The sequence below is a fragment of the Taudactylus pleione genome, unplaced genomic scaffold, assembly GCF_031769625.1.
Source record: "Taudactylus pleione unplaced genomic scaffold, aTauple2 ptg000518l, whole genome shotgun sequence".
NCBI classification, from domain to species: domain Eukaryota; kingdom Metazoa; phylum Chordata; class Amphibia; order Anura; family Myobatrachidae; genus Taudactylus; species Taudactylus pleione.
The window spans coordinates 824,076-845,041 of NW_028284920.1; the positions used below are offsets into that span (position 1 = coordinate 824,076).

The window sequence follows — 20,966 nt, forward strand, 5'->3', positions numbered from 1 at the left end:
TCTCTGCTTTTAACGGCTAATTGAATCCGTCCCTTAATATCTGTTTCTGATGGACACTGATCAACAAGCAGCACTGCAGATTTTGTCAGTGTTGTATGGGTGGCTGTTTATTAGTATTTAGAACCATGAAAACCTATTTAATTGGTTTCTCAGTTTTAAATGTATTTTATTTGTATCCATAGGCATCAATTGTACATTGTGTACCCAAAGACATTCATTGTCTTTAGTGATATTAGTGATATTTAGTGAATTTTTATCTTGTTTAAAGTGGGATTACAGTTGCTTGGGAACCTCTTAATTCTAGATTGTCCCAAAGATTCTAATAAAGTAAAAAACAATAAAAAAAATATAAATTAAACCCAATAACACGGCAGCTCTAATAATAGAACACATACTGTATAGCAGCGGCCTATTGGATCACATTTAATAAATGTTTGTTTTTTTTACAATTCAAATCTATTGATTTTTAAACATTGGAGATGTCCATTTATAGAAGTAGTTAATTACTCAATATTTATTTGCCGTCTCTTACATCATGGAGTTTTATTCTATTATTATAGCACTGTTAATTATCTGGTTTAAATGTTTAGCTCATTGTTTGGGGGGAGTTCAATTGTTTTATTGTGGCCACAGCTCCCGTATAAAGTGACGGGAGCAATTTAATTGTGCAGCTGGCAGGTTTGCATAAAATTAGATGTTTTAGAAAAAAAATAATCAAAAACTGATTTATTTGATCAGATTTTTTGGGATTTAAATAGGATTTTTTTATTACATTTTTTTTTTAAGTAAACGTTTTAAATTTTTAAACATTTATTTTTTTTTTAAAAATTATTTAAAAAATCCTATTTAAATCAAATCAGTCTTTGATTTTTTTTTAAATCCAATTTTATGCAACCCTGGCAGCTGGGAACGATTGCCGCTGGCACCCATACTATTTCTTCTCTCATCCTCCTGAGGTGGCAAGAAGAAATTCACCTGTAGTCCAAAATTTAGGATGCCCAAATTTGTCTAGTAATTTGCATGGGTTTAGCTGCTTTAGCCGGCTAATCCTGGTGCATTTGGGCGTGACAGGCGCAATACATAATGGGAGTCTGCAGCAATTGCGCCCATCGGTAAAACAACTAAATATTACCCAGCGGGGATCCACTGCGTGCCCAAAAATGATTGAGTTACCCCCTTGGAGATTTCAATGGGACTCCATTATCCCAGCTGCTGATTTTTGTATTTTATTTACTTTACACATCATTAAAGCACTACAGTCATTTGAGTGATAATATTGGATGACTCAGGATAGGCTCTATTGCATTATGTGGATTAACATTCCCTGATTTTTATATAGACTGTAGCTGAAGTTGGTGAGTTCAGTGTTCTAATGATTTGTGTATGTGTGTATACATCTATATACTGTATATAAGCATACATACATATGTGCAGGTTTTCTTTTTGTATGCTGTCCAATGATGTTTAACTTGATAAAAGTAATGTGCAATAGAGCCCATAAAATCCAGTCTGTTCCTTATTTGTTATGCTGTATATTTTAATTTTGACCCGACCATCACCTCATTCTTAGAATTCCTGCACTTTATAATTGACTTATAATAACAGAATTCCTTATGTAAACCACATTTGCACAAGTTATGTAATCAGATTAGAAATAGTCAATAGGGTTATGTATGTGTTAAAGTGTAAAAATGTATGTAGCACATCTAGCTTAAGCATACCTTCCCAACCGTCCGGTGTTTGGGGAGATCTCATGGTATTAGGATGTGCGTACCATTTTGTAGGGGATTGGGAAGTGTTCCACAGCGTACGGTATAGCGCATGGAATGTTTCAGAGTGCTGGGTATTGCCCATGCCCCATTCTGCTTTGAAGACTGCCGATGACCTATGAGAGAAATATGCACACTTGGCTAAACTGGTGCGTAGTTTTGGAATAATGGGCTGCAAGCGGCAGGGAAGATGAGGGGGATGCTTTATTATTATTATTATTATCCTTTATTTATATGGCGCCACAAAGGTTCCGCAGCGCCTTACATAGTACATAAATGAGCACACAAGAAAAACAGTTAATAGTAATACAAAACAATGCAGGACAAGGACAAGGTTATAAACTCAGCTGCAAAACACAAGCAGCAGGACATGAGCAACCAGGTGTTAGGTGCCATTGTGGGGAGTTAGGAATAAATTATACTATAAGTAGGGGGAGGAGAAGCACGTGAGGATGAGGGCCCTGCTCGTGAGAGCTTACATTCTAAAGGGGAAGGGCAGACAGACAGGGGCGACACAGAGGGGTAGATAGTGAAGAAGGAGCATGGAGCAGTGGGTTAGGATATGTGCTGCGGAATGTGTGTGTATAAGACGACCTGATGTTATGTAAAAATTAAGTCCTTCATACATCTATCTCTATGATAGAAAATAGATTGTTTGTGTTATTTACATGAGAGATGTACAAAGTAAAGTAGAAGCACTTTAATTTGTGTGTTACATTTTAGCATCTATATACAGCCTGACAAGAAATGCAGCTATTATGGGACTGTCCCGCCATCCTAATACAGTAGTGACTACTTTAGTTCCAGCTGCTGGGTGCTATGCCATGCTCCTGTGAGCACTTATTAATATGAGTTTTTTCACCTTTCCATTTTGTTGCAAACCACGCACGTTTTCTGGCAAAATGAGCCCATATCCCAGTAAATTCCCCAACAGTAACCATTTTTCTCCTAAAGCGTATCCATGTAAATGGAATGGCTGTACAGATGTGAATTTTGTATAGCTCAGTAACAAAATGTGCTTTTAATGAAACACAAGGGGGAAAAAAACTGATTTACACAATTTTAACAGTGCAAACTTAGATCTACAAGGGATAAAGAAAAAAGCTGAACCTGCAGATAATTAAAAAAAAAATAAAATTTATATATATATATATATATATATATATATATATATATATATTCTGTATTAAAAAAATTTTTAAGACAGTACTGTGCAAAAGTGCTCTGGATTGATGAGTCAGAATTTTAAATATTTGGCTGTGGCAGAAGGATGGTTGTTCGCCAAAGGGCTGGAGAACAGTATAATAATGAGTGTCTGCAGGCAACAGTGAAGCATGATGGAGGTTCCATGAAAGAGGATTTGGTCAAGATTAATGGTGTCCTCAATGCTGAGAAATATAGGCAGGTACTTATCCATCATGAGATATATATAATATAATATATATATATATATATATATATATTCTATTCAACAATTGGGCAGCACAGTTGACAGTAATTTGCAAACTGCCCTGGGGTCATGAGTTTATTTCTGGACCAAGGAGCTCTTTGCGGTCTAAGCCAAAAACAAGTGATCTTTTCCTCCTTAACACAGCCACACATCGAATCATAACCTTGTGGCTAATTGAGTCTGAGAAAATTAAAACCGTTATTTAAAATTAAAATCTACGGTTTGAATAATTAAAATTTTGATTCTGCAGGTAATTACTGAAATTCTAAGTAACAACCATGTATTGCATAAAGGAACATTGAAGATTGTCAGATTAAATTGAGAATCTAATCAAATACTGTACCCAAATACTTAAATAACTTGGTTTGAAATTTGCGATGCAATCATTGTTCAGCTATATCTTATATTAATTTTGTGCTTTGCTTTAACTTATGTTTTAAATTTAAAACAAATGTGAAATGTCAGAAAAAATTCTAGCAGTAAGGATGACTCGTGGTGTTTTACTGTATTCTGACAGACACCACTTGCTGCCGTTCCAGTGACAACTAAGGAATTTAGGGGCTAATTGTGATCCATGCTGAATCAGGCCCTTACTTAAATGAAAAAAGGAAGGACAAAACCACGACTTGAGAAAACAGAATAGCAAAAGTATATCAAGAGCAGGTTTCATTTCCATAAGGAAATGTATAAACACAGTAGAAACTGAAAAGCAATAACTTTGCCAAAACAGGTTACAGGGCAAAGGTAGAGGGGGTGACAGAGGAAAGAAGCAGACAGGCATCATGTCACACAAGTGGTAACGTGGGGTAGGGATATTAAAATCCCTAAATTAGGAAGAGGAGCCATTATGAATGAATAGAGGGAGTATTAATGGTTTTCTTTGAAAAGGGGGTCCACAGTGGCGAGGGTAAGGCCTGTCATGTAGGTAATACGTTATCTTTTGCATGCATGTGACCTCCCGGATGCAGTTCTTGACTGCTGAAATGAGGTGTGGTTCGGTTCCGGTTTTAAAGTCTGTTTGCTTACTATACACTGTCACTCTGTGACATTACTTTTTTTTTTTTTTTTTTGTAAATCAACCAAGTTTTTATTTAGTCTGTTATGTCGCCATAGAGTAAAACTGAGGCAGGTAGCAAAGTTTATACCAATAGAGAGACATTTGATTGTAGGACAACCCATCTAAAATGAAGGTGATGGAAACCTGTTAAACCTAATCTCAATATAGAAATGACTCAAATATTAGACAGAATGAGGAGCCATAGTTATTGGGTAGATGAATGGATTTTGCTGCTATAACAGGTGTGATACCCCTGGCTCTAATAAGAGCCAATGGGAACTGTAGTTGTTGGAGTCTTCCACTAGGTGCAGTCGAAGAGCGCCCGGTTGAGACAATTTGGTAATGAAAAAGGAATTTATTTGTTGGACATAAGCAGTTGGGCTGGAGAGACTCCAAGGAGCGGAGCTGGAAAGCAGGGTGTGGTGCCGTAGGTCTGTGAGATTGGGCAAGCGACGATGTTGAGGTGGGGTTAGGGCCACTGAATACTCCCTGGTAAAGTGATGGGTATTGCAGCAGAAGCACCAGCATTGTGTCTGAGATCCAGAGAGACAGCATGTCAACGCTGTCACCTCAACCCGCTGGGACCTGCAGCTGAGATCCGTGGAGGCTGTGTGAGTTAAATTGATAAAGGGAGATGTCCCTACTGAAAGTGTATAGCATTACTGAGTAATTCTAATACCTGTAAGAGACTGAGCTAGTGATATATACATACTGACAGTGTGATATGTGCTGATTGTGCTACTATTGTACTGTCTATTAGTATAAAGAGAGGAAGACCTTTTGTTTGAGAGATTGATATAAGACCTGATTAAGAGAGTGCTTGGGACTGAGCTACAGCTATCATTGTTGAAAATAACTGGTACGAAAGTGGAACCGTATTCATTGTGCTTTATAATCGGAAAGAGGAAAGACCAGAATTTGAAGTTCATTCTGTTACTTTTCTCTATTTTGGATTACAAGTACATGAATTTAATTGGACAGTGACCATATAGCAAGAGCATATGACAACGAGAGAGCTTTGTGTTCACATTCAGTAAATTACTGATCATTCTCCAGTTTTGCTGTTTCTTCATGTGTTCGAGCGAAGGTTATTGCGTGTTTAGAGTATAGTATATTGAAGTAATCGAGAAACCGTATTTTCCATAGCCAAAGAGGTGCTGCTGTAGTTAAGATAAAGAAGCCTATTTAACTATGAGAGATGTATTGCCTATTTACTACCGTATTGCTAACTACTATATTTTATCTGTCAAATTTAATTTGTGTTAAATTGATTGTCATATTTCTGGTGATAATCATTTTCTCCATATTGACCTCCCTGGATCCCCTTTAATAAATCTACTAGTTAATTCCATTTATCAAGGTTGTAGCAGGGCCGCAACTAGTGGGGGGCTAGAGGTGCACCTGCATCGAGTGCCGGAATGCAGGGGGTGAAAAAGGGCTGACTCACAGTGGCTTGGGGGCTGCAGATTCAGAAAACTGCCATCCAAAAATGGCCACCGCCAAGGAGAAGACAGATGCTAGAGGACCTTACTGGACCTCTAGTGTCTGTCTCCTCCTTGGCGATGGCCATTTTTGGATGGCCGTTTTCAGCAGATTCCAATGCGGACTAGCCGTCCGCATGGACTCTGCTGAAAACGGCCATCCAAAAATCACAAAAAAGATGATCACACTAAGCGCAAAACAAATTCGGTATAATCGTCCTAGTATATCCAACAAACCAGTTCAAAAATAGGTGGAGAATATAACCAATATTAATTTCTTGAATAATGAAATGTCCTTTAAAAATTTCTTTCCTCAATTTTTCTTCAGTGGACAGCTATACCCATGAGGACTTCAGTCTTCTCTCAAATCAAAGCTCCATATGAAATATAAACACAGAAAAAGCTGGCATAGCGTAATCCAATATGATTTAATAAAGATAAAGTCCATAAAAACGATAAAAATCCAGTATTACAATGTCCAGAAGAATAAACCACCAATGGAGGGAAAACACACGTACCAAATGGTGTGGGTGTAAGCAGTATACACCTAAAACAGCATAGAACAAACACTCCCTGGGATCAGGAATCTGAAGTCCTTCATCAGTCGGAGGGTAAACCGCTTCTATTTCCACCTTTAGAAATGGCTGCTGGATTTTTATCGTTTTTATGGACTTTATCTTTATTAAATTATGTTGGATTTCGCTATGCCAGCTTTTTCTGTGTTTATATTTCAAGGGAACTTTGATTTGAGAGAAGACTGAAGTCCTCATGGGTATAGCTATCCACTGAAGAAAAATTGAGGAAAGAAATTTTTAGAGGACATTTCATTATTCAAGAAATTAATATTGGTTATATTCTCCACCTATTTTTGAACTGGTTTGTTGGATATACTAGGACAATTATACCTAATTTGTTTTGCGCTTAGTGTGATCATCTTTGTTTGTGATTTCTATGCTACGGATATTGTTGGAGGGACGACCCATTTACACTACTAGCTGCATTTCCAGTGAAGTGCGGTTCATATATAATTTTTTTACATTTGGCCATCCATAAATGGTCACCGCCAAGGAGGAGACAGACACTAGAGGTCCTATTGGACCTCTAGTGTCTGTTGGACCTCTAGTGTCTGTTAGGCCAGCGCAATGCACACAGCGTTCCCGGAAGTGCCGGGAAAAGATGCAAACCCCCTGGCAACAAGCATGAAACCCCCTGGCAACGAGCAGGTAATTTTAAAGTAATTAGAAGCCTTACCGTGGGGCATAAAATGGTGTCAAGCAAATATGTAAGTGGCACTTTGGTAATAGGCATTACAGTGTGTGGCATAATGTGTAATGGGCATTATGGTGTGTGGAATAATGTAAGTCACTATACCAGGGACGTTTGACTAGTGCACTGCCTTATGGAGGAGCAAGGACAAAATCCAGGTTCGGGAAGGAAGATTGCTGCCTTGCATCGGGTGATAGATATCCTAGTTTCGGCCTTGGTTGTAGCATTAACTTTACTGTGTGTATGCATGTGGCTAGCCTCTCTGCTACAGCCTAAGAAGGATAAGATTATGGAGTAGTTGCCAGAGAACAAGGAAGATCCACTGGAGCTGCCATCTTAACTGTTCGTTACCATCTAAACTTAACTTATCTGTGCTCAGACCCACACCCGGGGTACCACACAGGTTGTCAAACACACTTGATAAAATACCCAATGTCATTAGAACCTACATTTCAATGGTAAAATGTTTTTTGTTTTTTTCATTCTTTCATGCATTTTTTTAGCTACTTTTTATTTTGATGATTGAGAACATGTTCTTCATGTTGCCGTAATTCATGGTTCCACTAAAATTTCTCAGTGTTTGATTTGTTTAACCCTCCTCATTTGCTGCATATCCTACTGTAGAATAAGTTGGGGTTTCTCACTTTGCATAAGGCTTTGCTTCTGATCTTTGGTTTGGCACAGAGCTGTTTCTTGAGTGAAAATGGTTTTGCTGAGACTTTTCTCTATTTACAATTTCTTTTAGCTAATAAAGTTAATAAATGGCAAATATCTCTTACTGGGAGTTACTTTTATATCAGAAATAATAATAATAATAATAAAAAAAAAATATTCTATAGCTGCCCTACCGCCTAGTAAAAGGCACAAGGGCCTGGCCCCTTGGATGGACCCAATAACTGGTGTCTCCAAGGCACTGATCTTTGTAACACCTTTAAAAGACCGCAAAGGACTAGAGGGAGGAGTGATCACAAGCCACAATCTTTTTAGTGTGCCCATTTGGGCTCTTTTAAAAAATAAATAAATAAAAATAAACCAATGGAGCGCAAGAGTGTGATTAGGGCAGGTACTACCTGCCTAAGCTGGCTGAAGGGGGCCTGGGTCAGTAGCACATCGGACAGGCAGAGTAGACTGCTGCTGCTCAGTGGCAGCAGTTTCTTGCCCAGCACACGCTGCGGAGGGTCCAGGGAGGCTGCTGCTGTTGATCAGCATTTCTCTCATTGTAAGTGTAAATGCGAGGTGGCCACCCCCTTGGATCTGCCCCCTTCCCAGCACTGCACATTGGACCCTTATTTTTATTTTTTCAAAATTGGGAGGGCGCGTGGCCCCTTCCTTTATCTGGGCCCGTCAATTCTCTTGACTGCGCTAAGTACTGGTAAACACCTCTGACTTGCTAAGAGCCCTGTAATCAGCCAAGTGTCTCCCTGAAATATAAATAACAGGAACGGAGTCTGGTGGTACTTGTTCTAGACAGGTTAGTTAAAATATACCATAGATGATGGTAGAAGAACTTCCAGTTTCCAGACTCTGTACCTATTGAGTACCATCATGAAAAAAAAGTTACAACTATATGAAAGCATGAGTTGAATGGTCAACCAATTAAACACCGAAGCCTCTAATGGTTGCTCCAACATAAACCCTTGGTAATACATGAATAAACTTTCAGTGATACTTTAGTGCTGGGGAGTTTTATCTCCCATTCAGTTCTTGTAGTATTAATGAAAGAACAAACTTTACAGTGTGAACAGCTGCAACAGTCAAAAATGATTACGTCCCAGGTATGTTGCCAAAAAAAGCTAAAATGATAATCTGTCTGTTGCATGTTAGAGCTGTTCACATTGTCAAGCTTGTTCCTTCACAGATCAAATTATTTTCATTAATTACAACAAAAATCCTGAATGTACAATTGGGCGCTATATAGTATTGTCAAAGGAACATTGACCTTAGTGTTCACTCTAGGATTTATTTGGGCAGGTGCTGATCAGTGAGGTGGGCATCTTTCAACTTGAAGAGTAAAATTTTGGATGCATCGCTAAAGCTGATGTATACAATTATCTTAATACTTGATATGTAATAATCAATGTTGCTGTAATATATTGCCCTTAATTGTTATGCCACATACTAGTGTCCCTAATTAACATATTTAGTAATGCTGTTCAATACATGACATAATGACATAGACTTCTCCTGTGTGATTTTTGCTTAAACTTGTCCAGGGCTCAGGGCAAAAAAAGCAGGTGTACTGGAGATTATCAATGGTTTAATTAATTCACTGTTCCCCAGGCTAGGGTGTAACTGAGTACTATTACTCACTGACCCCAAATTGGAAACAGTGGCCCCAAGGTCTCAGGCAAAAGCTTCAGATAGAGCTTAGAGGCCCCAATTTGCACATAAGGCCCTACTTCAGGTGAGAGCCACTTATTCCAAGACATCAGACAAGATCCCCTTTCATATTAGAGGCAGTGACCCTCAAACTGCACACAGGACAACCCTTCATATTCGTGTCGGTGTCCCCCAGACTCAAAATAACATGAGAACCAGAGACCCTACTCTCAGCCACGCGCCACCATCTGAGCTCCTCTTCTGACACTCCAGGATAGCGGTAACTCTGCAGCTCATAGCCAGTGGTCTTGGTTACCTTGGCTACCCTGTCGGATCTGAACCCCTCAAATGTGCTGGGGTTCTTGGAGGGACCTTCTGACAGCTATCTCGGGGAGGTGGGGGCATGATACTACTGGCACACTCTGAGCAGTGGTACCATGCACATAGGGTAGCCCAGTATGAGCTCATGACCATGCAGATGCAAGACCTCTGTGTCAATACTAATGGTGACATTGAGTGAAAGCCCCAGGGTCCTCCCTCCTCTTGTGTGATTGGTGTGTGTAACTCTCAATGTTCCATGTTGGCTCCCAAAGTGAGAAGTACAGGGTGCAATTTTGCATTAAAAATACAGGAGTAGCACATCTCAGCATTGGTGAGGACACTGCGCTTTGCCAAAACGGCTTAGTGGGAACACTAAATGAGATTTTTCTTTTATGAACATGTGGCAAGAATAAAAATATTAGGGTATGATAATTAAAATATATGAAATTAGTATTCCAAAGAACAAAAAAGAAGTAACTCGCGACCACAGACCGCTGCTGTGTCCTATCTAAGGTATACCCAAAACCTAAATATACAATTTCAAAACAACAAGATAGTGTCACTAGCACAGTCTGTATGGAGAGGTCTACAAGGTATCCATCTTCGTCTCACAGAATGTCTTCACCACTGTTTCATTTCAAGACACGGAATCGTATTCTGGATAGAACTCACCACTGGCACTCGAATACCGTTCACTGAAAGGTTTCTTTAACACCTCCTTTTTATTTCAACACATCACACTTCTTAGGGGTCTATCAACAGACACTCACCATAAATCCACCTTGGTTCATACGTATAAAGGTTTCTTGTTACGACTCCCCTTATATATCCAATTGATGAAAAAAATGTATCTATTTTCTTAAAACGATTCTTTATTCCAAATCGGAACCATAAAAAGTAAAAAATAGTCACATCACAAAAAAAAGCACATATAGCAGTATTGGAACTATAGGTGGCAGTAGGATATTCACAATATGGTTTTAAAACCTTTCTGATGACCCGGGCATAATCAGAGAAGGTAATCCAACTGGATGACACGTGGAAGAAAAAACCATTTAGAGAAATATCCAAAAAAAGATGGTATAATACCGCCTGTTGTCCAATTCCTGCTGCTTACTCCACCATCTACGCGTTTCGGACTGATTGTCCTTCCTCAGGATGTGGAGCTGTAACCCAGGAAGGGCTTAATATACCCCTCCTCTAAATTAAAAGACAATTAACTAATTATACTAAAAATCGCAAAAACCCCTCAATAGACCACATTGTGCAACCTCCTATTACCATCTGAACTCCCTTACAGGATATAACCTTACTTCAAAATTCATAGACATGATAATCTCCCATAGAGTATCCAAAATAACATAAAAAAGGATATAAAAAAAGGATAATATGCATCAATTCAGCGTCAACAAAATCCTGGAATGTAATCCACCACCCACCATAGGAAAAAGACTGTGGCTCCTGCTTATTGCCACACCGCTTCTTCCAGTTTGCACAGCGGAAGACCTTATAAGGTAATACCCCTCCGTAATCCTTCCCCCATAAGTCCTAAAGCCCATATATATGAGCCAATACTTCCGGAGTAGTCGACTACCACACCCGGAAGTGAAAACGATCAGGCGCTCCATCCGCCCCCTCTAACACATAAACCATGTGATTAGAAGCGGTCACGCATACTTCCGGAAATCTCTATACGATGCGTCTCCCGTCCACATCCGGAATCTGACCCGCAAACCCAGAAGTTGGTTTCAAAGGAATTCCTCCCCATGGGCTCGCTTATTTAGTTCCACAATAGTTATATGCACATATGTGAAATACCACGAAGGTCCACTCCATTCCTAGATTGATATATAGAGTTCTGGAGATATGCAGCCAGATCCTTAACATCGCATCACCATGGGGCAGTATATATTCCAAACATTCTGAATTAGTACTTTTCCATAGTACCAAATAAAATATCCTCCGTTGTACATGTAAAAAGGGGAAAGTAAACACCATTAGAGAATAAACATAACCCATAACAACCATATAACAATAAAAAATATATATATATGTGTACACTGCTTCTACGTTCTTACAGAAACCATTTTGTCTCGAAATCTATATTAAGTCCTCTCGGGGCTAGAGTTTTTAACATATAGTTTTTTTCATTTCCATTTGTGCAAGACGTTCTTCCATATTATTTTTCCTCCAATTAGGATGGATAACCTTAATCCCACAGAAGGATCTAAGTTCTGTGATATTGCACTGATGTTTCTGCTGAAAATGTAAGGAAACATTATGTGTACTCAATCCTATTTTAATGTTCCTGGCGTGTTCTGCCAGTCTAATTTTTAACATACGGGTGGTCCTGCCCACATATTGTGAACCACATGTGCATTCCAGCAAATACACATAATATCTGCTATGACAGGTTATAAAATCATCGATCTTATAACTATGATTAGTTTGAGTAGATTTGTATTCCTTTATATGAGATACTTCACTTTTACATAATCTACACATAATGCACTCTCCGCATCTATAAAAACCTTTTGATTTATTCATCGTTAGGTCCCTGGGTTTTGATGTTACACTTTTAACAATAGCATTCTGGATGTTGTTAGCTTTCCGATAAATAAACATCGGTCGTTCTTTAATGTATCCCTTTAATACAGGATCTCTAAGTAAGATATCCCAATGTTTAGCTATGATAGTTTCAACTTGTTTATATTGGCTATGATATTTAGAGATGAATGGTATTCACCTATCCTCCCATTTTTTTTATAGTTCCATCATTGTTAAGAATATGCCCCCTCTCGAGATCACTGGCCTGAGTCATAGCTTTGGTCACTAGCTCCTTTCCATATCCCTTCTGTATGACTTGATGACTCAAATCGATTGCCTGCACATCAAATACCTTTTTGTCTGTACAATTACGGTTAATACGTTGAAACTGGCTGTAGGGTATACTCCTTAGCCAGTTAGCATGGTGGTTGCTGGTGAAGTCGATGAATGAGTTACAATCAGTTAGTTACGCTAATTTATTCATGGCCCTCTGGGAGCATAGATCAGTGTGGAGTGGCCATGAGTTTGGTGCCAGTCTAGTATCCTGGATGCGCTATATTGACGATGTCTGTTTTGTTTGGAAGGGTAACAAGGAGTCTTTGGAACGATTCTGTGCCTATTTGAACGAAAATGTATATAACCTCAATCTCAGTTTTTGTATTAGTGATGTAGAGGTGAATTTCCTAGACCTCACTATATATATAGAAGGGAATACATTGAAAACTAAGAGTTTTAATAAACCGACTGATTGTAACTCATTCATCGACTTCACCAGCAACCACCATGCTAACTGGCTAAGGAGTATACCCTACAGCCAGTTTCAATGTATTAACCGTAATTGTACAGACAAAAAGGTATTTGATGTGCAGGCAATCGATTTGAGTCATCAAGTCATACAGAAGGGATATGGAAAGGAGCTAGTGACCAAAGCTATGACTCAGGCCAGTGATCTCGAGAGGGGGCATATTCTTAACAATGATGGAACTATAAAAAAATGGGAGGATAGGGGAATACCATTCATCTCTAAATATCATAGCCAATATAAACAAGTTGAAACTATCATAGCTAAACATTGGGATATCTTACTTAGAGATCCTGTATTAAAGGGATACATTAAAGAACGACCGATGTTTATTTATCGGAAAGCTAACAACATCCAGAATGCTATTGTTAAAAGTGTAACATCAAAACCCAGGGACCTAACGATGAATAAATCAAAAGGTTTTTATAGATGCGGAGAGTGCATTATGTGTAGATTATGTAAAAGTGAAGTATCTCATATAAAGGAATACAAATCTACTCAAACTAATCATAGTTATAAGATCGATGATTTTATAACCTGTCATAGCAGATATTGTGTGTATTTGCTGGAATGCACATGTGGTTCACAATATGTGGGCAGGACCACCCGTATGTTAAAAATTAGACTGGCAGAACACGCCAGGAACATTAAAAAAGGATTGAGTACACATAATGTTTCCTTACATTTTCAGCAGAAACATCAGTGCAATATCACAGAACTTAGATCCTTCTGTGGGATTAAGGTTGTCCATCCTAATTGGAGGAAAAATAATATGGAAGAACGTCTTGCACAAATGGAAATGAAAAAAATCTATATGTTAAAAACTCTAGCCCCGAGAGGACTTAATATAGATTTCGAGACAAAATGGTTTCTGTAAGAACGTAGAAGCCGTGTACACATATATATATATTTTTTATTGTTATATGGTTGTTATGGGTTATGTTTATTCTCTAATGGTGTTTACTTTCCCCTTTTTACATGTACAACGGAGGATATTTTATTTGGTACTATGGAAAAGTACTAATTCAGAATGTTTGGAATATATACTGCCCCATGGTGATGCGATGTTAAGGATCTGGCTGCATATCTCCAGAACTCTATATATCAATCTAGGAATGGAGTGGACCTTCGTGGTATTTCACATATGTGCATATAACTATTGTGGAACTAAATAAGCGAGCCCATGGGGAGGAATTCCTTTGAAACCAACTTCCGGGTTTGCGGGTCAGATTCCGGATGTGGACGGGAGACGCATCGTATAGAGATTTCCGGAAGTATGCGTGACCGCTTCTAATCACATGGTTTATGTGTTAGAGGGGGCGGATGGAGCGCCTGATCGTTTTCACTTCCGGGTGTGGTAGTCGACTACTCCGGAAGTATTGGCTCATATATATGGGCTTTAGGACTTATGGGGGAAGGATTACGGAGGGGTATTACCTTATAAGGTCTTCCGCTGTGCAAACTGGAAGAAGCGGTGTGGCAATAAGCAGGAGCCACAGTCTTTTTCCTATGGTGGGTGGTGGATTACATTCCAGGATTTTGTTGACGCTGAATTGATGCATATTATCCTTTTTTTTATATCCTTTTTTATGTTATTTTGGATACTCTGTGGGAGATTATCATGTCTATGAATTTTGAAGTAAGGTTATATCCTGTAAGGGAGTTCAGATGGTAATAGGAGGTTGCACAATGTGGTCTATTTAGGGGTTTTTGCGATTTTTAGTATAATTAGTTAATTGTCTTTTAATTTAGAGGAGGGGTATATTAAGCCCTTCCTGGGTTACAGCTCCACATCCTGAGGAAGGACAATCAGTCCGAAACGTGTAGATGGTGGAGTAAGCAGCAGGAATTGGACAACAGGCGGTATTATACCATCTTTTTTTGGATATTTCTCTAAATGGTTTTTTCTTCCACGTGTCATCCAGTTGGATTACCTTCTCTGATTATGCCCGGGTCATCAGAAAGGTTTTAAAACCATATTGTGAATATCCTACTGCCACCTATAGTTCCAATACTGCTATATGTGCTTTTTTTTGTGATGTGACTATTTTTTACTTTTTATGGTTCCGATTTGGAATAAAGAATCGTTTTAAGAAAATAGATACATTTTTTTCATCAATTGGATATATAAGGGGAGTCGTAACAAGAAACCTTTATACGTATGAACCAAGGTGGATTTATGGTGAGTGTCTGTTGATAGACCCCTAAGAAGTGTGATGTGTTGAAATAAAAAGGAGGTGTTAAAGAAACCTTTCAGTGAACGGTATTAGAGTGCCAGTGGTGAGTTCTATCCAGAATACGATTCCGTGTCTTGAAATGAAACAGTGGTGAAGACATTCTGTGAGACGAAGATGGATACCTTGTAGACTTCTCCATACAGACTGCGCTAGTGATACTATCTTGTTGTTTTGAAATTGTATATGAAATTAGTGACTTAGGGCCTGATTCAGCAAGGATCGCAATTGCAAAGCTGCACGCAGGCAGCTTTGCAATTGCATTCCTTGCAATAATGGTTGTGATAATGGACGGCGCCAGATGTTCGGCCATCTGAGTAAGCCTCAGCTTACTCATGCTAGCCGGCTTGCGAGCCCAGAAGACAGCTTATGTCCACGCAGTCTCTGGGCTGGCCTCTCCAACCCCGGCACCTCCCCTTAAATGCCTCTGCCTGTCAACCTAGGCAAAAACCAAATCCTGGTCAAACTACACCACCATGCCAAATTTGATGGAGCTAGGTACTCTAGCCGTGCATAAAAGACAAACAGACAGACGCATACACTTTCTCACCTATTATATAAATTTAAATTATTTACAGAAATTGATTGGTCATAATTTGAAATGTTGGTAAAGTCTTATAATAAAGTGCATAAACTGCAAGTCTCCAAACAAATTCCAAAGCTTTGAACGATTACACAATATGAAATGGTTTCATACGATCAGTTCCTGGGAACTCTGATAGTTCAGCATTCCACTTGCCCAGCACTATGTGACTATCATGCATGGTTTGCCTTGTGCAATATACTTAGATCTAAAAATGTGTGATATGAATTCCTTCCAATGTGAATGTTCTATTTTCTTATCAAACTAGTGTAGTTTTTCTCATTTTATCTGAGATTTAAAATGAATTGGTACATTCACACCAAATTAATAGGTGCAGAAACACATCTCATTCCTTATCACTGGTTCCTCTCAACTGCTGGCTGACAGGTTCTTGGTACCAGCTAGCTACACCCTCTAAATGTCTCACATTTATAACACCCAAGAATCTGGATCTCTTGGCTTTCATTATTAGGCATCACTAAAAATCTTGTGATTTTTAGCGATGTTTTCTAAAAGGGTGCAAAATACTGGTCCATGAGAATTATCAGATCTCCAGGGATATTAAGATGCAACATTCTCATATTAATTTGTTTATTTTTTGGGAGGGGAAGAGGTTGTGAGTGTGTTTGGGGTATTTAGTAAAGTATTGAATAGATATTACTCATTGTTTGCACAAATAAGAATATTTACTTTACTTGAAATATAGCGTGCTGAGGTAAGCACTCTATATTTCAGAGATCCTCATACAGATGTGTCTACATACACCTATTCTCATTGTGCCAAATAGCCCTGTTTGACTCACCATAAAAAGTGAGTAATGCTGCATACCCACGGTACGACTTTCATGAACAATATGAACGATAACTGTCGTTCATATCGTTATCGTTCACTTTTTTGCAGTCACCAACCTGACGACCAACGATGCGTGTTCCTGCATGGACAATACAGATATCGTTCATCGTTCATGCATGCAGGCCAACTTGGACGATATAGTCAACTTTGCCTGTTCAGAGATGTGGCAGGATGACTTCACTGAAAGATATCTTTCAAGTCGTTGGTGGTACAGATCGTGCCGTGTGTATGCACCATAAGCCACACAATCTATCTTTTTTTGCGCAATAATTTACTAATGTTACATCTCTTTCACACTGCACTATGCATCCCCTGTGCACACCACTAGTGTGCTGTAGCAGTGCGAAAAAGCCGCTAAAAGTTTCAGAATGAAGGCAAAAGACCAGGAACCCAATATGACTGAGCTGTGCCATGCATCCCGCTGCGTCCAAGAGATAACCATGATGTTGGCTTCTAACCACTTAAGCCACAATTCCTGATTTTCGAATAAAACATTGTTAGCATATCTAGGGTGCTTAAATACAGCTCTGGAATATGAGGAGTAATCCAGAATAAATAGACAAATATTGGTTGAAGCTTCAATTTTATTTTAAAGGTCTAGGGGCAAATACCTTTTTTTTTTTTTTTTTTTTTTTTTATCATGTTTGGGATTGCCGATATCTGACATGGGAGTTACAGTTATTTTGGTTCTAAGTATCACTGTAGAGTGGTTAGATATTAGTGCATGTATTATAGGGCATGCAAAGGCCTAATACTGTCCATTCATGAGAAAAACTTATTGTAAAGTTTATAATGGCGCTTAATAGCATATTATGGGTTATATAAGCAGATTCTACTAGCTATTGCATTTTGGTGGGTGTGAGAATAAAATTTAAAATGGCACTAATCTTGCGTGCAAAACTTGCTGAGCTTTGCACTTCATATTATTGCCGCTTTAAATTTTAAACTCAACCCTGCAGAGAAACATCGCCACTTGTTAACTTTTGTAAGCAATGTTTCATAGAAGTATAATTGTCTAGCGTCATGGTGATCAGAAATTAATTTCACCTCTAAAGTAATTGTAAAGCAGTAACATATATTTGTGGTTGAGTGTTTGAGGCACAGGATGTTTTTATAAGGAAATAAAGATTGGTGTCTGATAGGAGGTTTTCATTAAGGCTGTTTCTTGCCCGAACTGTAGATGTGACAGTGAGACTTAATGGAAACTAAAGGGGAACTATTAAATTACTAAAGATGCATTTGCTTTCTGTCTGCAGATTATGGAGGAAACCAATACGCAGATTGCATGGCCATCTAAACTGAAGATAGGAGCAAAGTCAAAGAAAGGTAATGTGTGTGAGGGGGTAGTTTTTGATTTTGTTTTATGTTCACATTTTTGCTTTCATTGTTTCACTCACAAAATGTGTAAATAATCTAAACCCACCACTATTAAGTAAAATCACACTGTTTTAATTGGAGGAATGCTCTTTCTACAGATATTATTTTTTTTCTCTTTTTTTGGGGGTCATTACTGTCCAGAAAGTTATATTTGATTAGTTCTATTCATTTATATTTCCTGCTGCACTTTACTTTGCATCTTAACTTTGAGATTGATGGCCCATCTGAGCTCTTAGTGGCAGTAGGGATTGGCTGTATATGGTAATGATAGAACATATTTAAATTTGCCAAATTTTAAGTTCAAAAGTAATCTTCAAAGTAATCTTTAAAAATAATGGTAAAAAGGAAAAAAAAAAATTATTTCCCTTTTTATATTTAAAGCACTATCAATTGGTAATTGTCTTTTTGTTCGGTTTTCTTTTTAAAAACTTTTTTTTATTGAGGCATTACATTGCATACATGACTGAGATATAGGATGATAAGGTATTGCATATTCACTAATGGAATAACAAATAGATATTTGAAATTTCGACAATCAACCATTATGACAGTGGAATTTGAGGTACATACACATATACATCCATAGAAGTACAATTTGAAAAATTTACCATATAATCCGGGTTTGTGTTCTGTTTTCTATTAGTTTCTTGTTTACCTCTTTTGTATCATTTGCATTTGATGTTTTTACAATGACCATAAACAATAGAATTTAATTTCTTATAAAGTTAACTGCCCCACTAATCTAGCACTTGAGTAGTTATGTAACCAATTTCAAATTGAGAATCATCCAAATAGCTGAACTAGATAAGTAATCCAGGAGTATACTGTTCAACCGATGTAGGCAACGCGTGGCACTCCAGCTACAGTACTATGGAACTATACATCCAGATCTGTATCAAGTGATGGCACAGGAGGCACGTATCCTGGCCCCCTCTCACAGTGCAGCACCCGGCTCCTGTCACTGAAGGGGATTCTGCAAATTGGTGTCACCCCCTCAGCGGATGACACACGGGTGCGGCCCACACCCACCTCGTGATGCCACTGGAACTAACCATCCCTGGGCAGACAGACAAAGAGCACAGTTGTTGAAGCTGTGCGTGCAGCACTGCACCTTCACTGTCCCAGCGGCTGTTTGTGGGGGTAAGTGTTACATGCATGACAGGGTATTTTTTACTTTATTTTAAGATTGATATTGGTTATTGACGAGAGTGAGTGCCCCTTTAGCCTCATTTAACATATAGCACCATCCTCCAGCTCAATATGTGCATAAGTGGAGGGTGTGTGTGTGTGTGTGTGTGTGTGTGTGTGTGTGTGTGTGTGTGTATATATATATCTCCCTCCCATTATGCACATATTGAGCTGGAGGCTGGAGCTATATGTAATATTGGCAGCACAGATGGTGTAATGGTTAGCGTTACTGCCTCACAGCACTGAGGCCATGGGTTCGATTCCCACTATGGCCCTAATTGTGTGGCGTTTGTATATTCTCCCTGTGCTTGCGTGGGTTTCCTCCGAGTACTCCAGTTTCCTCCCACACTCCAAAAATATACTGTAGGTTAATTTTCTCCCCACAAACTTGACCATAATGTGTATGTAGGGAATATAGATTGTAAGGTCCACTGGGGCAGGGGCAGATGCGCTGCGAAATATGTGTGTGCTATATAAATAACATAATATATCTATATAGATATTTATAGATGCATATAGATAGATACATATAGACAGAGCCGGCCCTAGGCATTCTAAGCAAATGCCTAGGGCAACTGGAATGCCTAGGGGCATTCCGCGGCGTTGCTGCTGCTTCCGTGATGCTGCCCCCGCCCCCTCCGCGATGCTGCCCCCCAGTGCCAGATCAAGGGAGAAGCGCTGGTGGTAAGTACCCCCAGGCCCCTTGCCACAGATCGGATCTATTACTGTGATCCGGTCTCCAGCGCTGCGCACTCGCAACGCAGTGACGTCACAGCCACCGGCATCGCAGAGAAGTGCTGGGCAGCGACGGCTCAGCTGTCCAATGTATTGTGAAGCAGCAGACTGCGGCTCAGTGACTGGCTGGTGCGCAGGCTGCAGGGAGGAAGGGAGGGCATAGCATGGAGCTTGAAATTACATTTGTTCTCTGAAGAGAAGAATGTGCACAGTTTGTCAGCTAGGAAAAGTAAGACGGCTGTATAGTTTTATTTTTATTAATTGAATTTGAATGGTCCTATGTGTACAGAATATAAATATAGATATATAGATATATATTGGATATGTATACATTAAATATATATGTATATTTATAGTATGTGTATATATGTGTGTGTATATATATGTATATGTGTGTGTATATATATATATATATATATATATATATATATATATATATATATCCAAACTGCCCAGCACTCCTTTGATTCAAATGATGCAGCATGAAACCCGATCACTAAAGATCCCAACGGGGGGATAGATGGAAACCTGATCACTAAAGATCCCAACTGGGGAGGTAAGTACCCTAACCCTCCCTCTCCCCTCCCAACCCTCCCTTAGTGGCGTCTAACCCTAACCTCCCCCCTGGTGGTGCCTAACCCTAAGCCCCTCTCCCCGTAGCCTAACCCTCCCCAGGGGGGTGCCTATCCCTAATCCCCCCTCAGGGGTGCTTAAACCAAACCTCCCCATCCCCGGGGAAACAAACCTACCTACCCGTTTGAACATTCGGGAGTCCGGCATTCAGGATGCCAACGCCAGCATCCTGATCTCCTTCGGGATATTGGTGTCTGCATTATGCCGGATGGCAGGTTTCCAGCCTCGGTATATCGACGACCGGCAATATAACTTTATCCGCATATAAACACTTAGATTGCTGGTGGGAATATCTGCTAGGGGGCACTAGTAAAAATTTTGCCTAGGGCACCAAATTGGCTAGGGCCAGCTC

At 39.2% G+C, this 20,966-nt stretch overlaps 1 protein-coding gene across 4 annotated transcripts in view; it reads left to right on the forward strand.

Moving 5' to 3' along the window:
- Positions 1 to 20,966, forward strand: part of BICC1 (BicC family RNA binding protein 1) — a 272,218-nt gene that overhangs the window by 155,402 nt on the left and 95,850 nt on the right. For all 4 annotated transcript variants that reach the window (XM_088450450.1, XM_088450451.1, XM_088450452.1 and 1 more), the window contains exon 3: positions 17,938 to 18,007. In XM_088450450.1, the coding sequence (XP_088306576.1) occupies positions 17,938 to 18,007 (70 nt within the window). The remainder of the gene's footprint in view (positions 1 to 17,937; positions 18,008 to 20,966) is intronic.